General features: G+C 45.4%; 2 protein-coding genes across 2 annotated transcripts in view; one reads left to right on the top strand and one right to left on the bottom strand.

Moving 5' to 3' along the window:
* The window catches only part of LOC135557950 (vacuolar protein sorting-associated protein 18 homolog), a 42,614-nt gene extending 34,169 nt beyond the window's left edge, over positions 1-8,445 (bottom strand). The window contains exons 1-3 of the mRNA XM_064991682.1: positions 8,022-8,445; positions 6,853-6,994; positions 2,550-2,641 (exon numbers count right to left, since the gene is read on the bottom strand). Of these exons, the coding sequence (XP_064847754.1) occupies positions 2,550-2,641; positions 6,853-6,994; positions 8,022-8,124 (337 nt within the window). The 5' untranslated portion in view covers positions 8,125-8,445. The remainder of the gene's footprint in view (positions 1-2,549; positions 2,642-6,852; positions 6,995-8,021) is intronic.
* A 1,352-nt stretch (positions 8,446-9,797) lies between these two features.
* Positions 9,798-15,883, top strand: rhov (ras homolog family member V). The gene is made up of 3 exons (XM_064991683.1): positions 9,798-10,309; positions 10,492-10,550; positions 10,996-15,883. The coding sequence occupies exons 1-3, from the start codon at positions 9,976-9,978 to the stop codon at positions 11,437-11,439; spliced, it is 837 nt and encodes a 278-aa protein (XP_064847755.1). The 5' UTR covers positions 9,798-9,975; the 3' UTR covers positions 11,440-15,883.
* The last annotated feature ends 1,826 nt before the right edge of the window (positions 15,884-17,709 follow it).

Genomic DNA, 17,709 nt, shown 5'->3' with positions numbered 1-17,709 from the left:
CCAGGAAGAGCTCCACCGTTCTCACCTGTGGGGTCCAGGAAGAGCTCCACCGTTCTCACCTGTGGGGTCCAGGAAGAGCTCCCCGGTTCTCAGCTGTGGGGTCCAGGAAGAGCTCCACCGTTCTCACCTGTGGGGTCCAGGAAGAGCTCCACCGTTCTCACCTGTGGGGTCCAGGAAGAGCTCCACCGTTCTCACCTGTGGGGTCCAGGAAGAGCTCCACCGTTCTCACCTGTGGGGTCCAGGAAGAGCTCCCCGGTTCTCACCTGTGGGGTCCAGGAAGAGCTCCACCGTTCTCACCTGTGGGGTCCAGGAAGAGCTCCCCGGTTCTCACCTGTGGGGTCCAGGAAGAGCTCCCCGGTTCTCACCTGTGGGGTCCAGGAAGAGCTCCCCGGTTCTCACCTGTGGGGTCCAGGAAGAGCTCCCCGGTTCTCACCTGTGGGGTCCAGGAAGAGCTCCCGGTTCTCACCTGTGGGGTCCAGGAAGAGCTCCCGGTTCTCACCTGTGGGGTCCAGGAAGAGCTCCCGGTTCTCACCTGTGGGGTCCAGGAAGAGCTCCCGGTTCTCACCTGTGGGGTCCAGGAAGAGCTCCCGGTTCTCACCTGTGGGGTCCAGGAAGAGCTCCCGGTTCTCACCTGTGGGGTCCAGGAAGAGCTCCCGGTTCTCACCTGTGGGGTCCAGGAAGAGCTCCCCGGTTCTCACCTGTGGGGTCCAGGAAGAGCTCCCGGTTCTCACCTGTGGGGTCCAGGAAGGGCTCCCGGTTCTCACCTGTGGGGTCCAGGAAGGGCTCCCCGGTTCTCACCTGTGGGGTCCAGGAAGGGCTCCCCGGTTCTCACCTGTGGGGTCCAGGAAGGGCTCCCCGGTTCTCACCTGTGGGGTCCAGGAAGGGCTCCCCGGTTCTCACCTGTGGGGTCCAGGAAGAGCTCCCGGTTCTCACCTGTGGGGTCCAGGAAGAGCTCCCGGTTCTCACCTGTGGGGTCCAGGAAGAGCTCCCGGTTCTCACCTGTGGGGTCCAGGAAGAGCTCCCCGGTTCTCACCTGTGGGGTCCAGGAAGAGCTCCCCGGTTCTCACCTGTGGGGTCCAGGAAGAGCTCCCCGGTTCTCACCTGTGGGGTCCAGGAAGAGCTCCCGGTTCTCACCTGTGGGGTCCAGGAAGAGCTCCCGGTTCTCACCTGTGGGGTCCAGGAAGAGCTCCACCGTTCTCACCTGTGGGGTCCAGGAAGAGCTCCCCGGTTCTCACCTGTGGGGTCCAGGAAGAGCTCCCCGGTTCTCACCTGTGGGGTCCAGGAAGAGCTCCCCCGTTCTCACCTGTGGGGTCCAGGAAGAGCTCCCCGGTTCTCACCTGTGGGGTCCAGGAAGAGCTCCCCGGTTCTCACCTGTGGGGTCCAGGAAGAGCTCCACCGTTCTCACCTGTGGGGTCCAGGAAGAGCTCCACCGTTCTCACCTGTGGGGTCCAGGAAGAGCTCCACCGTTCTCACCTGTGGGGTCCAGGAAGAGCTCCCGGTTCTCACCTGTGGGGTCCAGGAAGAGCTCCACCGTTCTCACCTGTGGGGTCCAGGAAGAGCTCCCGGTTCTCACCTGTGGGGTCCAGGAAGAGCTCCCGGTTCTCACCTGTGGGGTCCAGGAAGAGCTCCACCGTTCTCACCTGTGGGGTCCAGGAAGAGCTCCCCGGTTCTCACCTGTGGGGTCCAGGAAGAGCTCCCCGGTTCTCACCTGTGGGGTCCAGGAAGAGCTCCCCGGTTCTCACCTGTGGGGTCCAGGAAGAGCTCCACCGTTCTCACCTGTGGGGTCCAGGAAGAGCTCCACCGTTCTCACCTGTGGGGTCCAGGAAGAGCTCCCCCGTTCTCACCTGTGGGGTCCAGGAAGAGCTCCCCGGTTCTCACCTGTGGGGTCCAGGAAGAGCTCCCGGTTACTCACCTGTGGGGTCCAGGAAGAGCTCCCCGGTTCTCACCTGTGGGGTCCAGGAAGAGCTCCCGGTTCTCACCTGTGGGGTCCAGGAAGAGCTCCCCGGTTCTCACCTGTGGGGTCCAGGAAGAGCTCCCGGTTCTCACCTGTGGGGTCCAGGAAGAGCTCCACCGTTCTCACCTGTGGGGTCCAGGAAGAGCTCCCGGTTCTCACCTGTGGGGTCCAGGAAGAGCTCCCGGTTCTCACCTGTGGGGTCCAGGAAGAGCTCCCGGTTCTCACCTGTGGGGTCCAGGAAGAGCTCCCGGTTCTCACCTGTGGGGTCCAGGAAGAGCTCCCCGGTTCTCACCTGTGGGGTCCAGGAAGAGCTCCCGGTTCTCACCTGTGGGGTCCAGGAAGAGCTCCCGGTTCTCACCTGTGGGGTCCAGGAAGAGCTCCCGGTTCTCACCTGTGGGGTCCAGGAAGAGCTCCCCGGTTCTCACCTGTGGGGTCCAGGAAGAGCTCCCCGGTTCTCACCTGTGGGGTCCAGGAAGAGCTCCCCGGTTCTCACCTGTGGGGTCCAGGAAGAGCTCCCCGGTTCTCACCTGTGGGGTCCAGGAAGAGCTCCCCGGTTCTCACCTGTGGGGTCCAGGAAGAGCTCCACCGTTCTCACCTGTGGGGTCCAGGAAGAGCTTGTGTACTCTGCTGTCCTCCTTCCTCCCCAGTTCTATCTGGTTGGGCCGGTCTGGCTTGGCAAGGTCAATCCTGGAACAACATACAGGAGAAATCTTAATAAACTCCTTTATAAAGTCAAATTTACTCATCTTAGACACCAATATGGTAGATGCAATCTGATGTGAAAACGCAACACACAAACACACAACTTCAGAATATATTTTACAATTATTATTTTTACAAGACATGAAATATTCATGCTTATTATCATTACCATTGTACCAATCCAATGTTATACAGTAGGCATTCAAATCAATACCATCATAGTCCTTTCCAGATCACCCTGAATGACTGCTGAGATCAACCCTTACCCCTTAAATCCCATCACATCAAGATCCAAACTGCACCATTCACACGTTTGGTTCTTCTCACACAGATAGGCTTGGACAGGCATGGGTGATAAGGCCAATTGCTCCTTCAACATGTTTTGGGGGCACCGAGCAAATTTTCAGGTCTTGTGAGGCGTAAACTTGAACGTTGTGAGTACATTTACACATTTACATTTAAGTCATTTGGCAGACGCTCTTATCCAGAGCGACATACAAATTGGTGAATTCACCTTATGAGTATTCTGTAGCAACTTCCAGCGCGTGTTTACTGTGAACACTGAAGTAAACACTATTATAGTCTGGCCAAATAGGCTCCTGTGGATATTTGAGCAGAATGTAGAGGCCTACCAACAAAACAATATGATACAGTCTAGTCTACAGTCTACAGTATATAGCATAATGTAGAGGCCTACCAACAAAACAATATGATACAGCCTACGTTCTACAGTATATAGCATAATGTAGAGGCCTACCAACAAAACCAATACAGTCTACAGTCTACAGTATATAGCATAATGTAGAGGCCTACCAACAAAACAATATGATACAGTCTACAGTCTATAGCATAATGTAGAGGCCTACCAACAAAACCACTACAGCCTACGTTCTACAGTATATAGCATAATGTAGAGGCCTACCAACAAAAAAATATGATACAGTCTACAGTCTACAGTATATAGCATAATGTAGAGGCCTACCAACAAAACCAATACAGCCTACGTTCTACAGTATATAGCATAATGTAGAGGCCTACCAACAAAACAATATGATACAGTCTATAGTCTACAGTCTATAGCATAAAGTAGAGGCCTACCAACAAAACCACTACAGCCTACGTTCTACAGTATATAGTCTACAGTATATAGCATAATGTAGAGGCCTACCAACAAAACCAATACAGCCTACGTTCTACAGTATATAGCATAATGTAGAGGCCTACCAACAAAACCACTACAGCCTACAGTCTACAGTATATAGCATAATGTAGAGGCCTACCAACAAAACCAATACAGCCTACAGTCTACAGTATATAGTCTACAGTATATAGCATAATGTAGAGGCCTACCAACAAAACCACTACAGCCTACGTTCTACAGTATATAGTCTACAGTATATAGCATAATGTAGAGTGGCCTACCAACAAAACCAATACAGCCTACAGTATATAGCATAATGTAGAGGCCTACCAACAAAACCACTACAGCCTACAGTCTACAGTATATAGCATAATGTAGAGGCCTACCAACAAAACCACTACAGCCTACGTTCTACAGTATATAGTCTACAGTATATAGCATAATGTAGAGTGGCCTACCAACAAAACCAATACAGCCTACAGTATATAGCATAATGTAGAGGCCTACCAACAAAACCACTACAGCCTACAGTCTACAGTATATAGCATAATGTAGAGGCCCACCAACAAAACCACTACAGCCTACAGTATATAGTCTACAGTATATAGCATAATGTAGAGGCCTACCAACAAAACCAATACAGCCTACAGTCTACAGTATATAGTCTACAGTATATAGCATAATGTAGAGGCCTACCAACAAAACCAATACAGCCTACGTTCTACAGTATATAGCATAATGTAGAGGCCTACCAACAAAACCACTACAGCCTACAGTCTACAGTATATAGTCTACAGTATATAGCATAATGTAGAGGCCTACCAACAAAACCAATACAGCCTACAGTCTACAGTATATAGTCTACAGTATATAACATAATGTAGAGGCCTACCAACAAAACCAATACAGCCTACGTTCTACAGTATACAGTCTACAGTCTACAGTATATAGCATAATGTAGAGGCCTACCAACAAAACCACTACAGCCTACGTTCTACAGTATATAGCATACAGTCTACAGTCTACAGTATATAGCATAATGTAGAGGCCTACCAACAAAACCAATACAGCCTACGTTCTACAGTATATAGCATAATGTAGAGGCCTACCAACAAAACCAATACAGCCTACGTTCTACAGTATATAGCATAATGTAGAGGCCTACCAACAAAACCACTACAGCCTACAGTCTACAGTATATAGTCTACAGTATATAGCATAATGTAGAGGCCTACCAACAAAACCAATACAGCCTACAGTATATAGTCTACAGTCTACAGTATATAGCATAATGTAGAGGCCTACCAACAAAACCACTACAGCCTACGTTCTACAGTATATAGCATACAGTCTACAGTCTACAGTATATAGCATAATGTAGAGGCCTACCAACAAAACCAATACAGCCTACGTTCTACAGTATATAGCATAATGTAGAGGCCTACCAACAAAACCACTACAGCCTACAGTCTACAGTATATAGTCTACAGTATATAGCATAATGTAGAGGCCTACCAACAAAACCAATACAGCCTACAGTATATAGTCTACAGTCTACAGTATATAGCATAATGTAGAGGCCTACCAACAAAACCACTACAGCCTACGTTCTACAGTATATAGCATACAGTCTACAGTCTACAGTATATAGCATAATGTAGAGGCCTACCAACAAAACCACTACAGCCTACAGCCTACAGTATATAGTCTACAGTCTACAGTATATAGTCTACAGTATATAGTCTACAGTATATAGTCTACAGTATATAGTCTACATGGTGTTCAATGAAAGGTTCATGAAATGTAGACTTTCTAAACACGTGAGGGGCTGGATATGAACCTTGTATACACTTTATCTAGGCCTGATGTTTCACTGGTCTGTAACACCATGAGTCAAATAGAGGCCTGATGTTTCACTGGTCTGTAACACCATGAGTCAAATAGAGGCCTGATGTTTCACTGTTCTGCAACACCATGAGTCAAATATAGAGGACTGATGCTTCACTGGTCTAACACCATGAGTCAAATAGAAGCCTGAAAAAGGCATTTTATTAAGTTGTGTTGATGCAAGAAATCGATTTACAAAATAAATTATTATCACCATGCAGTGAATCAGACAAAGATGTCGGCCATTTTGGTTTCTTTGCACATTCCAGCCTCTCAACATACAACACTGCCCCTTTAAAAATTATTTACCAGACAGATATTTTTACATTTTAAATATAACCTTTATTTAACTAGGCAAGTTAGTTAAGAACAAATTCTTATTTACAATTACGGCCTACAGGGGAACAGCGGGTTAACTGCCTTGTTCAGGGGCAGAATGACAGATCGTTACCTTGTCAGCTCGGGGATTCAATCCAGCAACCTTTCGGTTACTGGCCCAATGCTAGAAATGTTAGCCTACAAGTTATGTCCTCTTGTGGGACACAATCACTCTCCCATTGCTGACTAATAATTAGCTATATAGCTAATTATATCTGGGCTAATAACTCAGAAAAAGAATATCAACAAATGTGAACGCGCCACTCCGCACTTTGATCTGATAAACACCACCGGAAAAAGCCCACTTGTAGGCTACCGGTGCAAATTCTCCTCCGTCGCGCCAGACGTCTGTATATAATTAGGAATTGCTCATGTCGTCGCCTTAACAATAGGAGTCGTTGTCCCAAAGGCAGAAAGGCAGTCGACAAGCTGAGGTCCAATATAAGCCCATAGAAATGCATTGGTCTTATTTTTGGACAGATATTGGCCTCTCGCTTTCACCTCTCTGGGTGTGCAATGCCTCCAGCAAAATCACTAACTCAATCATGCAAAGGTAGATTTTTTTTCGTATTCAAAGGAGGGTGATACTATGTTGATTTGATCACAAGTCCCACAGAAGGGAAACGTTGATATAAATATGTAGAGTAAACTAACAGGGTGAACTCAGTGAAATTCAACCTGGTGCGTCTCCGGAGCCAAGACTGCCACACACACACGCAGCTTAGAGGGAACATCAGAAAGGGCTATTCACAACACCATGAAATCGCAGATTTCAAAAGTGTCTCCTTACCTCAGGAGAGTGTCCTTCCCTAAACTCATGCATAGCTGATTGTTGCACACAGCAAAGTGGTTGATCTTCTCTGGGGGTGAGAAATCAATCCTCTGTTTGTTGAATATCGGCTTCTCCTCTTCGAGTCGCACATTCACAAACCCTGCAACGGATCAGAAGCAACCATTAATATAATCACTTATCATGTCAATCATCATCATCATCGCTAGTCCAATGGACTAAAAGAGCCTAACGTTACTCCTTATAGTCCAAGGATGTTCTGTTCAGAGGAGAAGTCACCTCTACCTACATGCACACATTACCTTAACTAACCCGTACCCCAGCACAATGACTCAGTACCCCCTAACTAACCCGTACCCCAGCACAATGACTCAGTACCCCCTAACTAACCCGTACCCCAGCACAATGACTCAGTACCAGTACCCCCTAACCCGTCACCCCAGCACAATGACTCAGTACCCCCTAACTAACCCGTACCCCAGCACTGTACAGTGTTACTTTTCATTTTAGTCTATTTAGTAAATATTTTTTTAACTCTTCTTGAACTGCACTGTTGGTTAAGGGCTTGTAAAATAAGCATTTCATCATAAGGTTTACACTTGTATTCGGGGCGTGGTGACAAATAAAGTTTGATTTGAATTGGCAATGGCAGCCACAACAGACAATATTATTGCGGTACGGTTCTAGAAACATAAAGTCCTCTACTTTTATATCACATCAAAATAATGTAACAAATGCAAAATATAATTGTTTTAACACAGTTACAGACAGTACTTTTTAATGGCAACACGTTTGTGGCATCCGACTTCCGTTTACACACAAGTGTTCAGAGACGCAGATATAAAATATCCCTCTAAACCAAACTCCCCAAAACAGAAGACGCACATCGTATGTGTAACGTAATGGATCTCAGAGTCATGATCAAGGGCCAGGCCAGAGGAAACTCGTCAATATTAGGCGCTAGAGGGAGTTCGCTAGTTAGCGTCTATGAATGGGTTACAGTCAATTCCATTCTATCAAATCGGTATCAAGAGGAACATTAATACATATAATTCTACTAGCTATATTGAAGTAATGTGGTGCATAAATTCAACAATATAGATAGTCCCAACAATAGAGCCTTAGTATAAACAGACCCATTTGAAAGGCCCATAGCCTTGCCCCAGTACCTGAATGCGTTATGCCGATGTTGGCAGCAGACAGGCGGCTACTATGTTGCACAGGGTGCCTGCTGTTCTGCGAGTCTTCATATTCATCCAGGATAGAAGACATTGCCAAACGTAGCGGTGATCTACAGCAGAGGAACTAACTAACAGCGAACTGCTACAAGGTCGGATCATGCGGTGGCATAATGACTGGCTATGAGCTAACAAGGTACCGCTAGATTTCTGGAGTCGACAAGGAGCCCATTCTGTTGCGTGCGTCTCGTCAGAAAGGATTCGGAACTGAAGCGTACTCTACATGATAGAAAACGGCATTCTCTAAGCCATATAAAAAACAGTCAAAACATGCTAATTGTGTGCAACTTCCCCGAACATTTACAAACGCACAAAAAAAAGGGAAAGGACCCGTGTGTAGTCAGGTGATCTTGGTTCCAAAATCACGTGATGAGAAGAATATTGTAGTTCTATAGTCTGGCACGAGAAGGCGCACTTTGTCCAATTTTCAAACAGCGACTGACATTTATTTTTATGTGAGGCTAATAAATACACTTCCCCAAAACAATATATCAAATTGTATTTGTCACATGCGCCAAATGCAACGAAAAGAAAAACGAGAGCTGCACACTAGGACCTTACATGCAATAATTGAATAAGCTAATATCCAACGTTTCGACAGACAAGCTGTCTTCATCAGGGTATAATGCGCTTGTAAGTAAATTATTATTTGTAAGCCCTGAACCAACAATACAATAAGAAAATATTTGCTAATAAAAAATGTATAATAATTAAGAGACAAAGTAACAATCAAATAACAATAACGAGGCTTTATACAGGGGGTACCAATAATGAGTCCATGTGAGGGTTCAGGTTAATCGAGGTAATTAAGGTAATATGTATACTTGACAAAAATATCCCAGACATTTTCCATACGCACAAAAAGCTGAGGACTATTTTTGTCTGTAATAAAGCCCTTTTGTGGGGAAAAACTCATTCTGATTGGCTGGACCTGGCTCCCCAGTGGGGGGCCTATGCCCCCAGGCCCACCCATGGCTGCTCCTCTGCCCAGTCATGTGAAATTTATAGATTAGGGTCTAATGAATGTATTTCAATTGATTGGTTTCCTTTTATGAACAGTAACTCAGTAAAATCTTTTAAATTGTTGCATGTTGCGTTTATATTTTTATTCAGTATACATAAGTAGGGGTAAAGTAACTATACGTAGATAACAAATAGCCAGCAGCAGCAGCGTAAAAAAACGAGGTCAATGCAAATAGTCCGGGTAGCCGTTTTATTAACTGTTTAGCGGTCTTATGGCTTGGGGGCAGAAGCTGTTAAGGAGCCGTTTGGACCTAGACTTTGGTACAGTTTGCCGTGCGGTGGTAGAGAGAACAGTCTACAGGTGGCTGGAGTCTTTGACCATTTTTAGGGCCAATACAAGACCTTCGTTAATTATATTTCCTATAATTGTCTGTTGTCAAAATACACAACTGGAAATCATTTATTGCACGTCTGATTCGTTGCATAATAGAGACAATGCAAACACTAAAAAGTTAATAAAATAAATAATTGTATTATTGTCACTATCAAAAAAAATAACAACATCACAGCAAATATTTTGGGAAGTGGCTTACATGTCAAAACAGCCTGCAATGTAGGAACACAACCAACCATTCAAGGGTCTTACTATATATAGTGTCTGCCAATCCTCCGCAAATAGTTCACATCTTTCCTTCAGCTGGTGGAGGCGGGGCTATGCAAATCACAACATGACTGAGCGGAAAGTTGCCTCAAAACCGATTCACGCCACTGTCATTCACAACCCGACAAAGTGAGACTACAGAACACATCGCTTATTAATGAAGAAAAACTCTTCTAGAGAATCGCACTTCGGAATAGCCTAAAATAAGACTGAGCTTTTATGCACGGGAAAGTTACTACTCTTCAACTTTAATCGTCGGACATGCCACCTCAAATGGATTATTATCGTGAAGAATCCCGCGTCCCCTCTTCATGCGGATTGATAAACGAAGAGGCCGGGTTGGAGAGGGAGTTCGCGCCGGGGTTGGAGAGGGAGTCAGCGCCGGGGTTGGAGAGGGAGTTCGCGCCGGGGTTGGACAGGGAGTCAGCGCCGGGGTTGGACAGGGAGTCAGCGCCGGGGTTGGAGAGGGAGCCAGCGGCTATCAGCTGTATGCTGGTGGGGGACGGGGCGGTGGGAAAGACAAGCATGATAGTCAGTTACACCAGCAATGGATACCCCACGGAATACAAACAGACCGGCTTTGATGTCTTTTCAGGTGAGAACCTTTCAATTACTGGAAATACATTTCAGAAAAATAACTGTATAGCCTAAGTTTATAGCCGTATAATATCCTTATTTATAAGAATTAAACAACTACATGTATTGTTGATTTACAAACCCAAACTATTAACAAACTTGAGTTATGAAATAATTGTATTCTTGTGTTTTCTTCAACAGGTCAGGTCCAAGTAGGAGGAGCCTCAGTCAGAATACAACTACTGGACACAGCTGGACAGGTAACAATATCAGACTCTTTAAAATAATATATATATATATATATATATATATATGAACATTATATCATCCATAATGAATAGTCTATTCTTGAATCTCTTCAGTCCAATTCAATGACAACAGTTTGAAACATGTTGGGATGTAATTTTGAAATTAATTAGACACGTCTGCTTTGTAGAATCTGTCACAAACGTGACAAAAAAAAATATGTAGCTGACAGGAAAGCATTCAGTCTTTCACATGTAGCAGCAGTAGTTTGGTAGGCCACTACATGTCATACTGTGTGAGTCATCGTCTCTCTCTGTCACCGGCGTCCATTGTTGTTGTTGTTCAGGCCCCCAGACAGCATTCACACACTGCTGAATCAGCTAAGCTGACCCCTCTCTCTCTTTCTCTTTGCCCCCTACCCCGCCCCTCCCCTCTCTCTCTCTACCTTGACATTTCCAGGAGGTGTTTGACGATTTCCGCTCCCTCTCCTACTCCCACACGGATGTCTTCCTGCTCTGCTTCAGTGTGGTCAACCCCACCTCCTTCCACAATGTCACCCACAAGTGGATCCCAGAGATCCGAGCCTGCAACCCCTCAGCTCCCATCATCCTCGTGGGCACCCAGTCCGACCTCCTGCTGGACGTCAACGTCCTGATCAACCTGGCCCGCTGCGGGGTCAAACCAGTGCTGACCAATCGGGCGCGGAGCGTGGCGGTGAAGATCAGAGCGGCGGACTATGTGGAATGTTCTTCGTTGACACAGAAGAACTTAAAAGAGGCGTTCGACGCGGCCATCTTTGCTGCCATCAAACACAAGGCCAGGAAGGAGAAGAGGCAGCTGTCGGACAGACGCAGCAAGGCCTTCTCTAAATGCAGCTGGAAGAAGTTATTCTGTTTTATCTGAGATGAGATTCCATGGGTCCTGGACAGAATAATGACTATTTTTATTTATTAACTTATGAAGACTTACTAAGAACTTGTAGCTTTGGAATCATCCCAGAATTGGTAAATGAACTGAGTTCTACTGGTAGTCCTGGACTGAAGACAGTGGTATAGCGTACTTCACAAGCCCTTGCAGGTAACCAAGTAAGAACGGGTACTGAAGCGTAATAAAGACAAGAGAAAATCAAAACCAAGGACATTGAGTACATCTTGTCAGTGGGACAAGGCTGTCATGGTAATGGTGTGAATTCCTTTGCATGGTCTGGATTGGTGCCTTCTCCAACCCGAGAGCTTACTGCGCTGCCTCTGTGTGATAGTCAGAGAGTCAGTGGGTTGTGAGAGAGAAGGATATTTTTTAGGTCGTCAGGTGTTGGTTGTTAGCTTTTTCTCATTTGCATTTTTGCTGCCCAGCCACACAAAACAAGGCCTATTCATATTCAACAGTGTATGTAGGCTGAAGTCACAGCGCTAGGCTAGGTGCTACCTTCTTACCTGTGTGTGACCTGGGAATGGCGTCCACAGGCCATTGTGTTGGTGAGGGCGGCACGAAGCCTAGCGGTGAGGGTGGCACGTAGCCTAGCGGTTAGGGCGGCACGTAGCCTAGCGGTGAGGGCGGCACGTATCCTAGCGGTTAGGGCGGCACGTATCCTAGCGGTTAGGGCGGCACGTATCCTAGTGGTTAGGGCGGCACGTATCCTAGCGGTTAGGGCGGCACGTATCCTAGCGGTGACGGCGGCACGTATCCTAGCGGTGAGGGCGGCACGTATCCTAGCGGTGAGGGCGGCACGTAGCCTAGCGGTGAGGGCGGCACGTATCCTAGCGGTGAGGGCGGCACGTATCCTAGCGGTGAGGGCGGCACGTATCCTAGCGGTGAGGGCGGCACGTAGCCCAGCGGTTAGGGCGGCACGTATCCTAGCGGTTAGGGCGGCACGTAGCCTAGCGGTTTATTTAACCAGGTAGGCCAGTTGAGAACGCCTTTATTTAACCAGGTAGGCCAGTTGAGAACGCCTTTATTTAACCAGGTAGGCCAGTTGAGAACGCCTTTATTTAACCAGGTAGGCCAGTTGAGAACGCCTTTATTTAACCAGGTAGGCCAGTTGAGAACGCCTTTATTTAACCAGGTAGGCCAGTTGAGAACACCTTTATTTAACCAGGTAGGCCAGTTGAGAACACCTTTATTTAACCAGGTAGGCCAGTTGAGAACACCTTTATTTAACCAGGTAGGCCAGTTGAGAATGCCTTTATTTAACCAGGTAGGGCAGTTGAGAATGCCTTTATTTAACCAGGTAGGGCAGTTGAGAATGCCTTTATTTAACCAGGTAGGCCAGTTGAGAACAAGTTGTCATTTACAACTGGGACCTGGCCAAGATAAAGCAAAAGCAGTGCAACACAAACAACAGAGTTACACCTGGAATAAACAAGCGTACAGTCAATAATACAATAGAAAAGTCTATATACAGTGTGTGCAAATGGTGTGAGGAGGTAAGGCAATAAATAGGCCATAATTGCTCCAGGGTCGCGACCCCACTCTCCGAGGGTGTCTCAGGGGGAGTTGGGATGTGCCAAAAACCCACATAGGACTAATAGGAAACAGGACAAATATAAACACCCCACCAAATTAATGAGTTCAATTATTAAGCTTTGATGCCGGGGCGGCAGGGTAGCCGAGTGGTTAGAGAGTTGGACTAGTAACCGGAAGGTTGCAAGTTCAAACCCCCGAGCTGACAAGGTAAAAATCTGTCGTTCTGCCCCTAAACAGGCAGTTAACCCGCTGTTCCTAGGCCGTCATTGAAAATAAGAATTTGGTCGATTCATTCTTTAACTATGATAAATCTTGAGGCAACTTGGGAAACATATTTTCAATGTAATGATTGTATACAGTATAATAATCCGCCAGCCTGAGGTGTGAGGCTTCAAATCAAATCTTATGATCACATACACATGGTTAGCAGATGTTATTGGTCACATACACATGGTTAGCAGATGTTATTGGTCACATACACATGTTTACTAGATGTTATTGCTGGTGTCGCGAAATGCTTAAAAAAATAAAATAATTATAACATTAAAAGAACAAAATTCTGCAAAGTTGCTTAGGTGCTAAAAGCGCGGCTGCTCTATCTTTAGGCGGCATCTTATCTTGCAGCCTAAATGCCTCTGCAGAATGTTCTGTTGGGTTTGCAGCCTAAATGCCTCTGCAGAATGTTCTGTTGGGTTTGCAGCCTAAATGCCTCTGCAGAATGTTCTGTTGGGTTTGCAGCCTAAATGCCTCTGCAGAATGTTCGGTTGGGTTTGCAGCCTAAATGCCTCTGCAGAATGTTCGGTTGGGTTTGCAGCCTAAATGCCTCTGCAGAATGTTCTGTTGGGTTTGCAGCCTAAATGCCTCTGTAGAATGTTCTGTTGGGTTTGCAGCCTAAATGCCTCTGCAGAATGTTCTGTTGGGTTTGCAGCCTAAATGCCTCTGCAGAATGTTCTGTTGGGTTTGCAGCCTAAATGCCTCTGCAGAATGTTCTGTTGGGTTTGCAGCCTAAATGCCTCTGCAGAATGTTCTGTTGGGTTTGCAGCCTAAATGCCTCTGCAGAATGTTCTGTTGGGTTTGCAGCCTAAATGCCTCTGCAGAATGTTCTGTTGGGTTTGCAGCCTAAATGCCTCTGCAGAATGTTCTGTTGGGTTTGCAGCCTAAATGCCTCTGCAGAATGTTCTGTTGGGTTTGCAGCCTAAATGCCTCTGCAGAATGTTCTGTTGGGTTTGCAACCTAAATGCCTCTGCAGAATGTTCTGTTGGGTTTGCAGCCTAAATGCCTCTGCAGAATGTTCTGTTGGGTTTGCAGCCTAAATGCCTCTGCAGAATGTTCTGTTGGGTTTGCAGCCTAAATGCCTCTGCAGAATGTTCTGTTGGGTTTGCAGCCTAAATGCCTCTGCAGAATGTTCTGTTGGGTTTGCAGCCTAAATGCCTCTGCAGAATGTTCTGTTGGGTTTGCAGCCTAAATGCCTCTGCAGAATGTTCTGTTGGGTTTGCAGCCTAAATGCCTCTGCAGAATGTTCTGTTGGGTTTGCAGCCTAAATGCCTCTGCAGAATGTTCGGTTGGGTTTGCAGCCTAAATGCCTCTGCAGAATGTTCTGTTGGGTTTGCAGCCTAAATGCCTCTGCAGAATGTTCTGTTGGGTTTGCAGCCTAACAGATCTCCACTGTGCCTCGCATACTCCCTTAAAATACCTTTTCTTGAAAAACTGCAATAGTACTCTTTGTCCCTCTTGAGACACCGTATCCAGTATATACTTCCTCAAAATAATCAGAATTAATTGAAGAAATCTGTAATAAATTGACAGGTTTTTTTTTCAGAGGGGGGTCTTAGAGTCACGCAATTTTGCATTTAACTAAGATGTTTGGTTCAGTATTTCTCTAGGAAATTAATGTGAAAATGAGTCGTCTCATTGAATGACAACCATCACTACATCGAAGAATCCCTACTGTTGACCAATCACCGACAAAAAGGAGTAGACTTCGGCCACCGAACTTCGGCTTGCCTCAAGAAAAATGTTGTGTGCACGAACAGACGGAAAAAAACATTGCCAAAGACCAAAAATAATCAAAACGTGACAAAAAAATGGCATCATAATATAGTATACGCAGAAACTGTTTCGGATGGGAAGCATGCAGATGCCTCTTAACCAGATCTCCCCCCCCCCCCATCTTGGTCAGTGTAAAGCCAGCAGGCAGGGTAGAGAAGCTAGAGAGTAATCCAACCATACCCTGGCCCAGGAGAAATCCCCAGCACACTGTCTCTGTTTTAGCCTTTGTTTGTTTACATCGGTAGTGAGACTAGAAAACCCCAGGCAATAGAAACCCCAAGACCGCCCAGCTCCGTTAACCTCCAGTGAATGAAACACCCCTCTTGTCTCTGTCTGATTGTACTCCTCACTCTATCTCCAGCCGATTCAACCCTACTGCTCTATAGAATACACTGTGTACATTATAGTAAAGCTAAATAGCTCCTGCTTAAATGTTAACACTCACTTTAAATAGCCTGGGTGCCCGTCTAGCTCTGTGGTTTATTGGACAGGGATGTTATTGCCAGACCGATGGTGACTGTCAGTCCTAGCTTGTTTATAGAGATGAGGGTTGGCATCCAGGCTATATGCTGGTTATGCTTCTCGTGGAAGAGCTAATGTGAATTTGATATATTTCTGTTTGTTTTAAACAGTTCATTGAACGTTTTTTTTATTTGTCTGCAATGTTACAGGTTACAAGGAATTTTCACCATAATGCTTCTGAAAGCTGTGAACAGTTCACCTTTGGGGAATCACATATTTCTGTCACTAATCTTTTTAACCAAACCCTCTGTCAATACTTTGCTTTTTCATACTGTGTTGGAATGAAGCAATGGAAATAAATGATTTAAACAAATCCAAATGTATGTTATTTTGTCATTTATCACTGATATATTTGAATAAAAAATAAATGTATATTGACATTCCATTGTGTGGCTCCAGAGACTCTTAAAACCATGTCTTGCACCTCTGAATGATATGAAGGTCTGTTTAGGGAGAACCCTACTGGAGTCTGATGGGCTTTTAGCATTGGGGGGTTCTGAGTATTGTGTACCAACACCCCAGATTCCTTATACCTGGACCATCACATTACCTTAGGACAGGGTTCCCCAACTGGTGGCCCGCGGGCCACTTTTATTTGGACCTGAAGTTCTGATGAAAATTTGTTTTTAAAGAATTGTATTTTTTTATTGTTGGAGATAAGACTGTAAAAACAACTTCGGGGGAATTTTATGGAGAGATACAGAGCCTTCAGAAAGTATTCACACCCCTTGACCTTTTCCACATTTTGCTTGAAGTTACAACCTGAATTTACAATGTATTCAATTGAGATATTTTTTTCACTTTTTCACAACACAGCGGATTGGCTCAAACGCAAAGAAATTCCACAAATTAACTTTTAACAAGGCACACCTGTTAATTGTAACTACCTCATTATGCTTGTTGAGAGAATGCCAAGAGTGTGCAAAGCTGTCACCAAGGCAAAGGGTGGCTATTTGAAGAATTTCAAATGTAAAATATATGTTGATTTGTGTCACGACTTCTACCGAAGTCGTTGCCTCTCCTTGTTCGGGCGGTGCTCGGCGGAAGACGTCACCGGTCTTCTAGCCATCATTGATCCATTTTTCATTTTCCATTGGTTTTGTCTTGTCTTCCCACACACCTGGTTTCAATCCCATTCATTACCTGTTGTGTATTTAACCCTCTGTTTCCCCTCATGTCTTTGTCAGAGGTTGTTTGTGTTGCTGGGCGACGGGTCCTCGTACCCACTTTGTCTTATTATTTTTCTTAGTTTTGGAGTTTTGTTTACAGTCAATAAACAACTCCATTTCATTCAGTTTGATTCTCCTGCACTTGACTTCTCTGCCACCTATACACACGATTCTGACAGATTTGTTTAACACTTTTGTGGTTACTACATGACTCCATATGTGTTTTTTCATAGTTTTGATGTCTTCACTATTATTCTACAATGTAAAATAAAGAAAAACCCTTGAATGAGTAGGTGTGTCCAAACTTTTGACTGGTACTGTATGTTTGCCATGTTAATGAAATCTGAGAGTGACTAACAAAATCAAATGAGGGCCACCCTGGACGTCAGGCCCCCTGGGCATGTGCCCTGCACACCGGGTCAGTATTCGTATATGATTACTACAAATTTTGAAAAGTGGCTAGACTACCTTACCAATAAAAAAAAAAAATGTTGTTAGCTGACATCGCTAATTGAGTTACTGTCAGTGACCTAATCATAAAATAAACACCTGAAACTAGATCCACATTCTGTCGGGGGAAGGTTCTCTCGTGTTCAACCAGTAAATGAAGAGGAGTAAAAGACGCTAACGTCCAAAAATGGAAATCACGTCGCAGACTCTCTTCCCTTTCCCTTGAAAACCGGAATATCCGGTTTTTAACGACCCTTCTGAGACGAGTGACAAAGCAAGAGGAAAAACTGCTGATGCACAACAATATTTTTAACTTGTATTCTACTATTGTTACTCTCAACAGTTCCTAAAATAAAAATAAAAATGTAAAAGTAGGGTTGTTTTTTTGGGGGGGTGGGTGTCAGGGACCCTAATCAACTGTGTATGTTTATAATGGCGCCAGAGGGGATGGCTGCCATTTTACGGGCTCCTAACCAACTGTACTTGCTACCGTCTCTTAAGACCGAAAAGATCTTCTGGA

Source organism: Oncorhynchus masou, chromosome 16 (genome assembly GCF_036934945.1).
Source record: "Oncorhynchus masou masou isolate Uvic2021 chromosome 16, UVic_Omas_1.1, whole genome shotgun sequence".
Classification (NCBI taxonomy): domain Eukaryota; kingdom Metazoa; phylum Chordata; class Actinopteri; order Salmoniformes; family Salmonidae; genus Oncorhynchus; species Oncorhynchus masou.
The sequence above is the reverse complement of the archived record's forward strand: the minus strand, read 5'-3'. Positions and strand labels throughout refer to the sequence as shown.

What these genes read in the sequence shown, in the direction of transcription:
- rhov (XM_064991683.1), top strand. Translation starts at nt 9,976, where the DNA reads ATGCCACCTCAAATGGATTATTATCGTGAAGAATCCCGCGTCCCCTCT. An exon ending in CGGCTTTGATGTCTTTTCAG is followed by an intron (nt 10,310 to 10,491) that starts GTGAGAACCTTT and finishes TTTCTTCAACAG; the next exon opens with GTCAGGTCCAAGTAGGAGGA. An exon ending in TACTGGACACAGCTGGACAG is followed by an intron (nt 10,551 to 10,995) that starts GTAACAATATCA and finishes TGACATTTCCAG; the next exon opens with GAGGTGTTTGACGATTTCCG.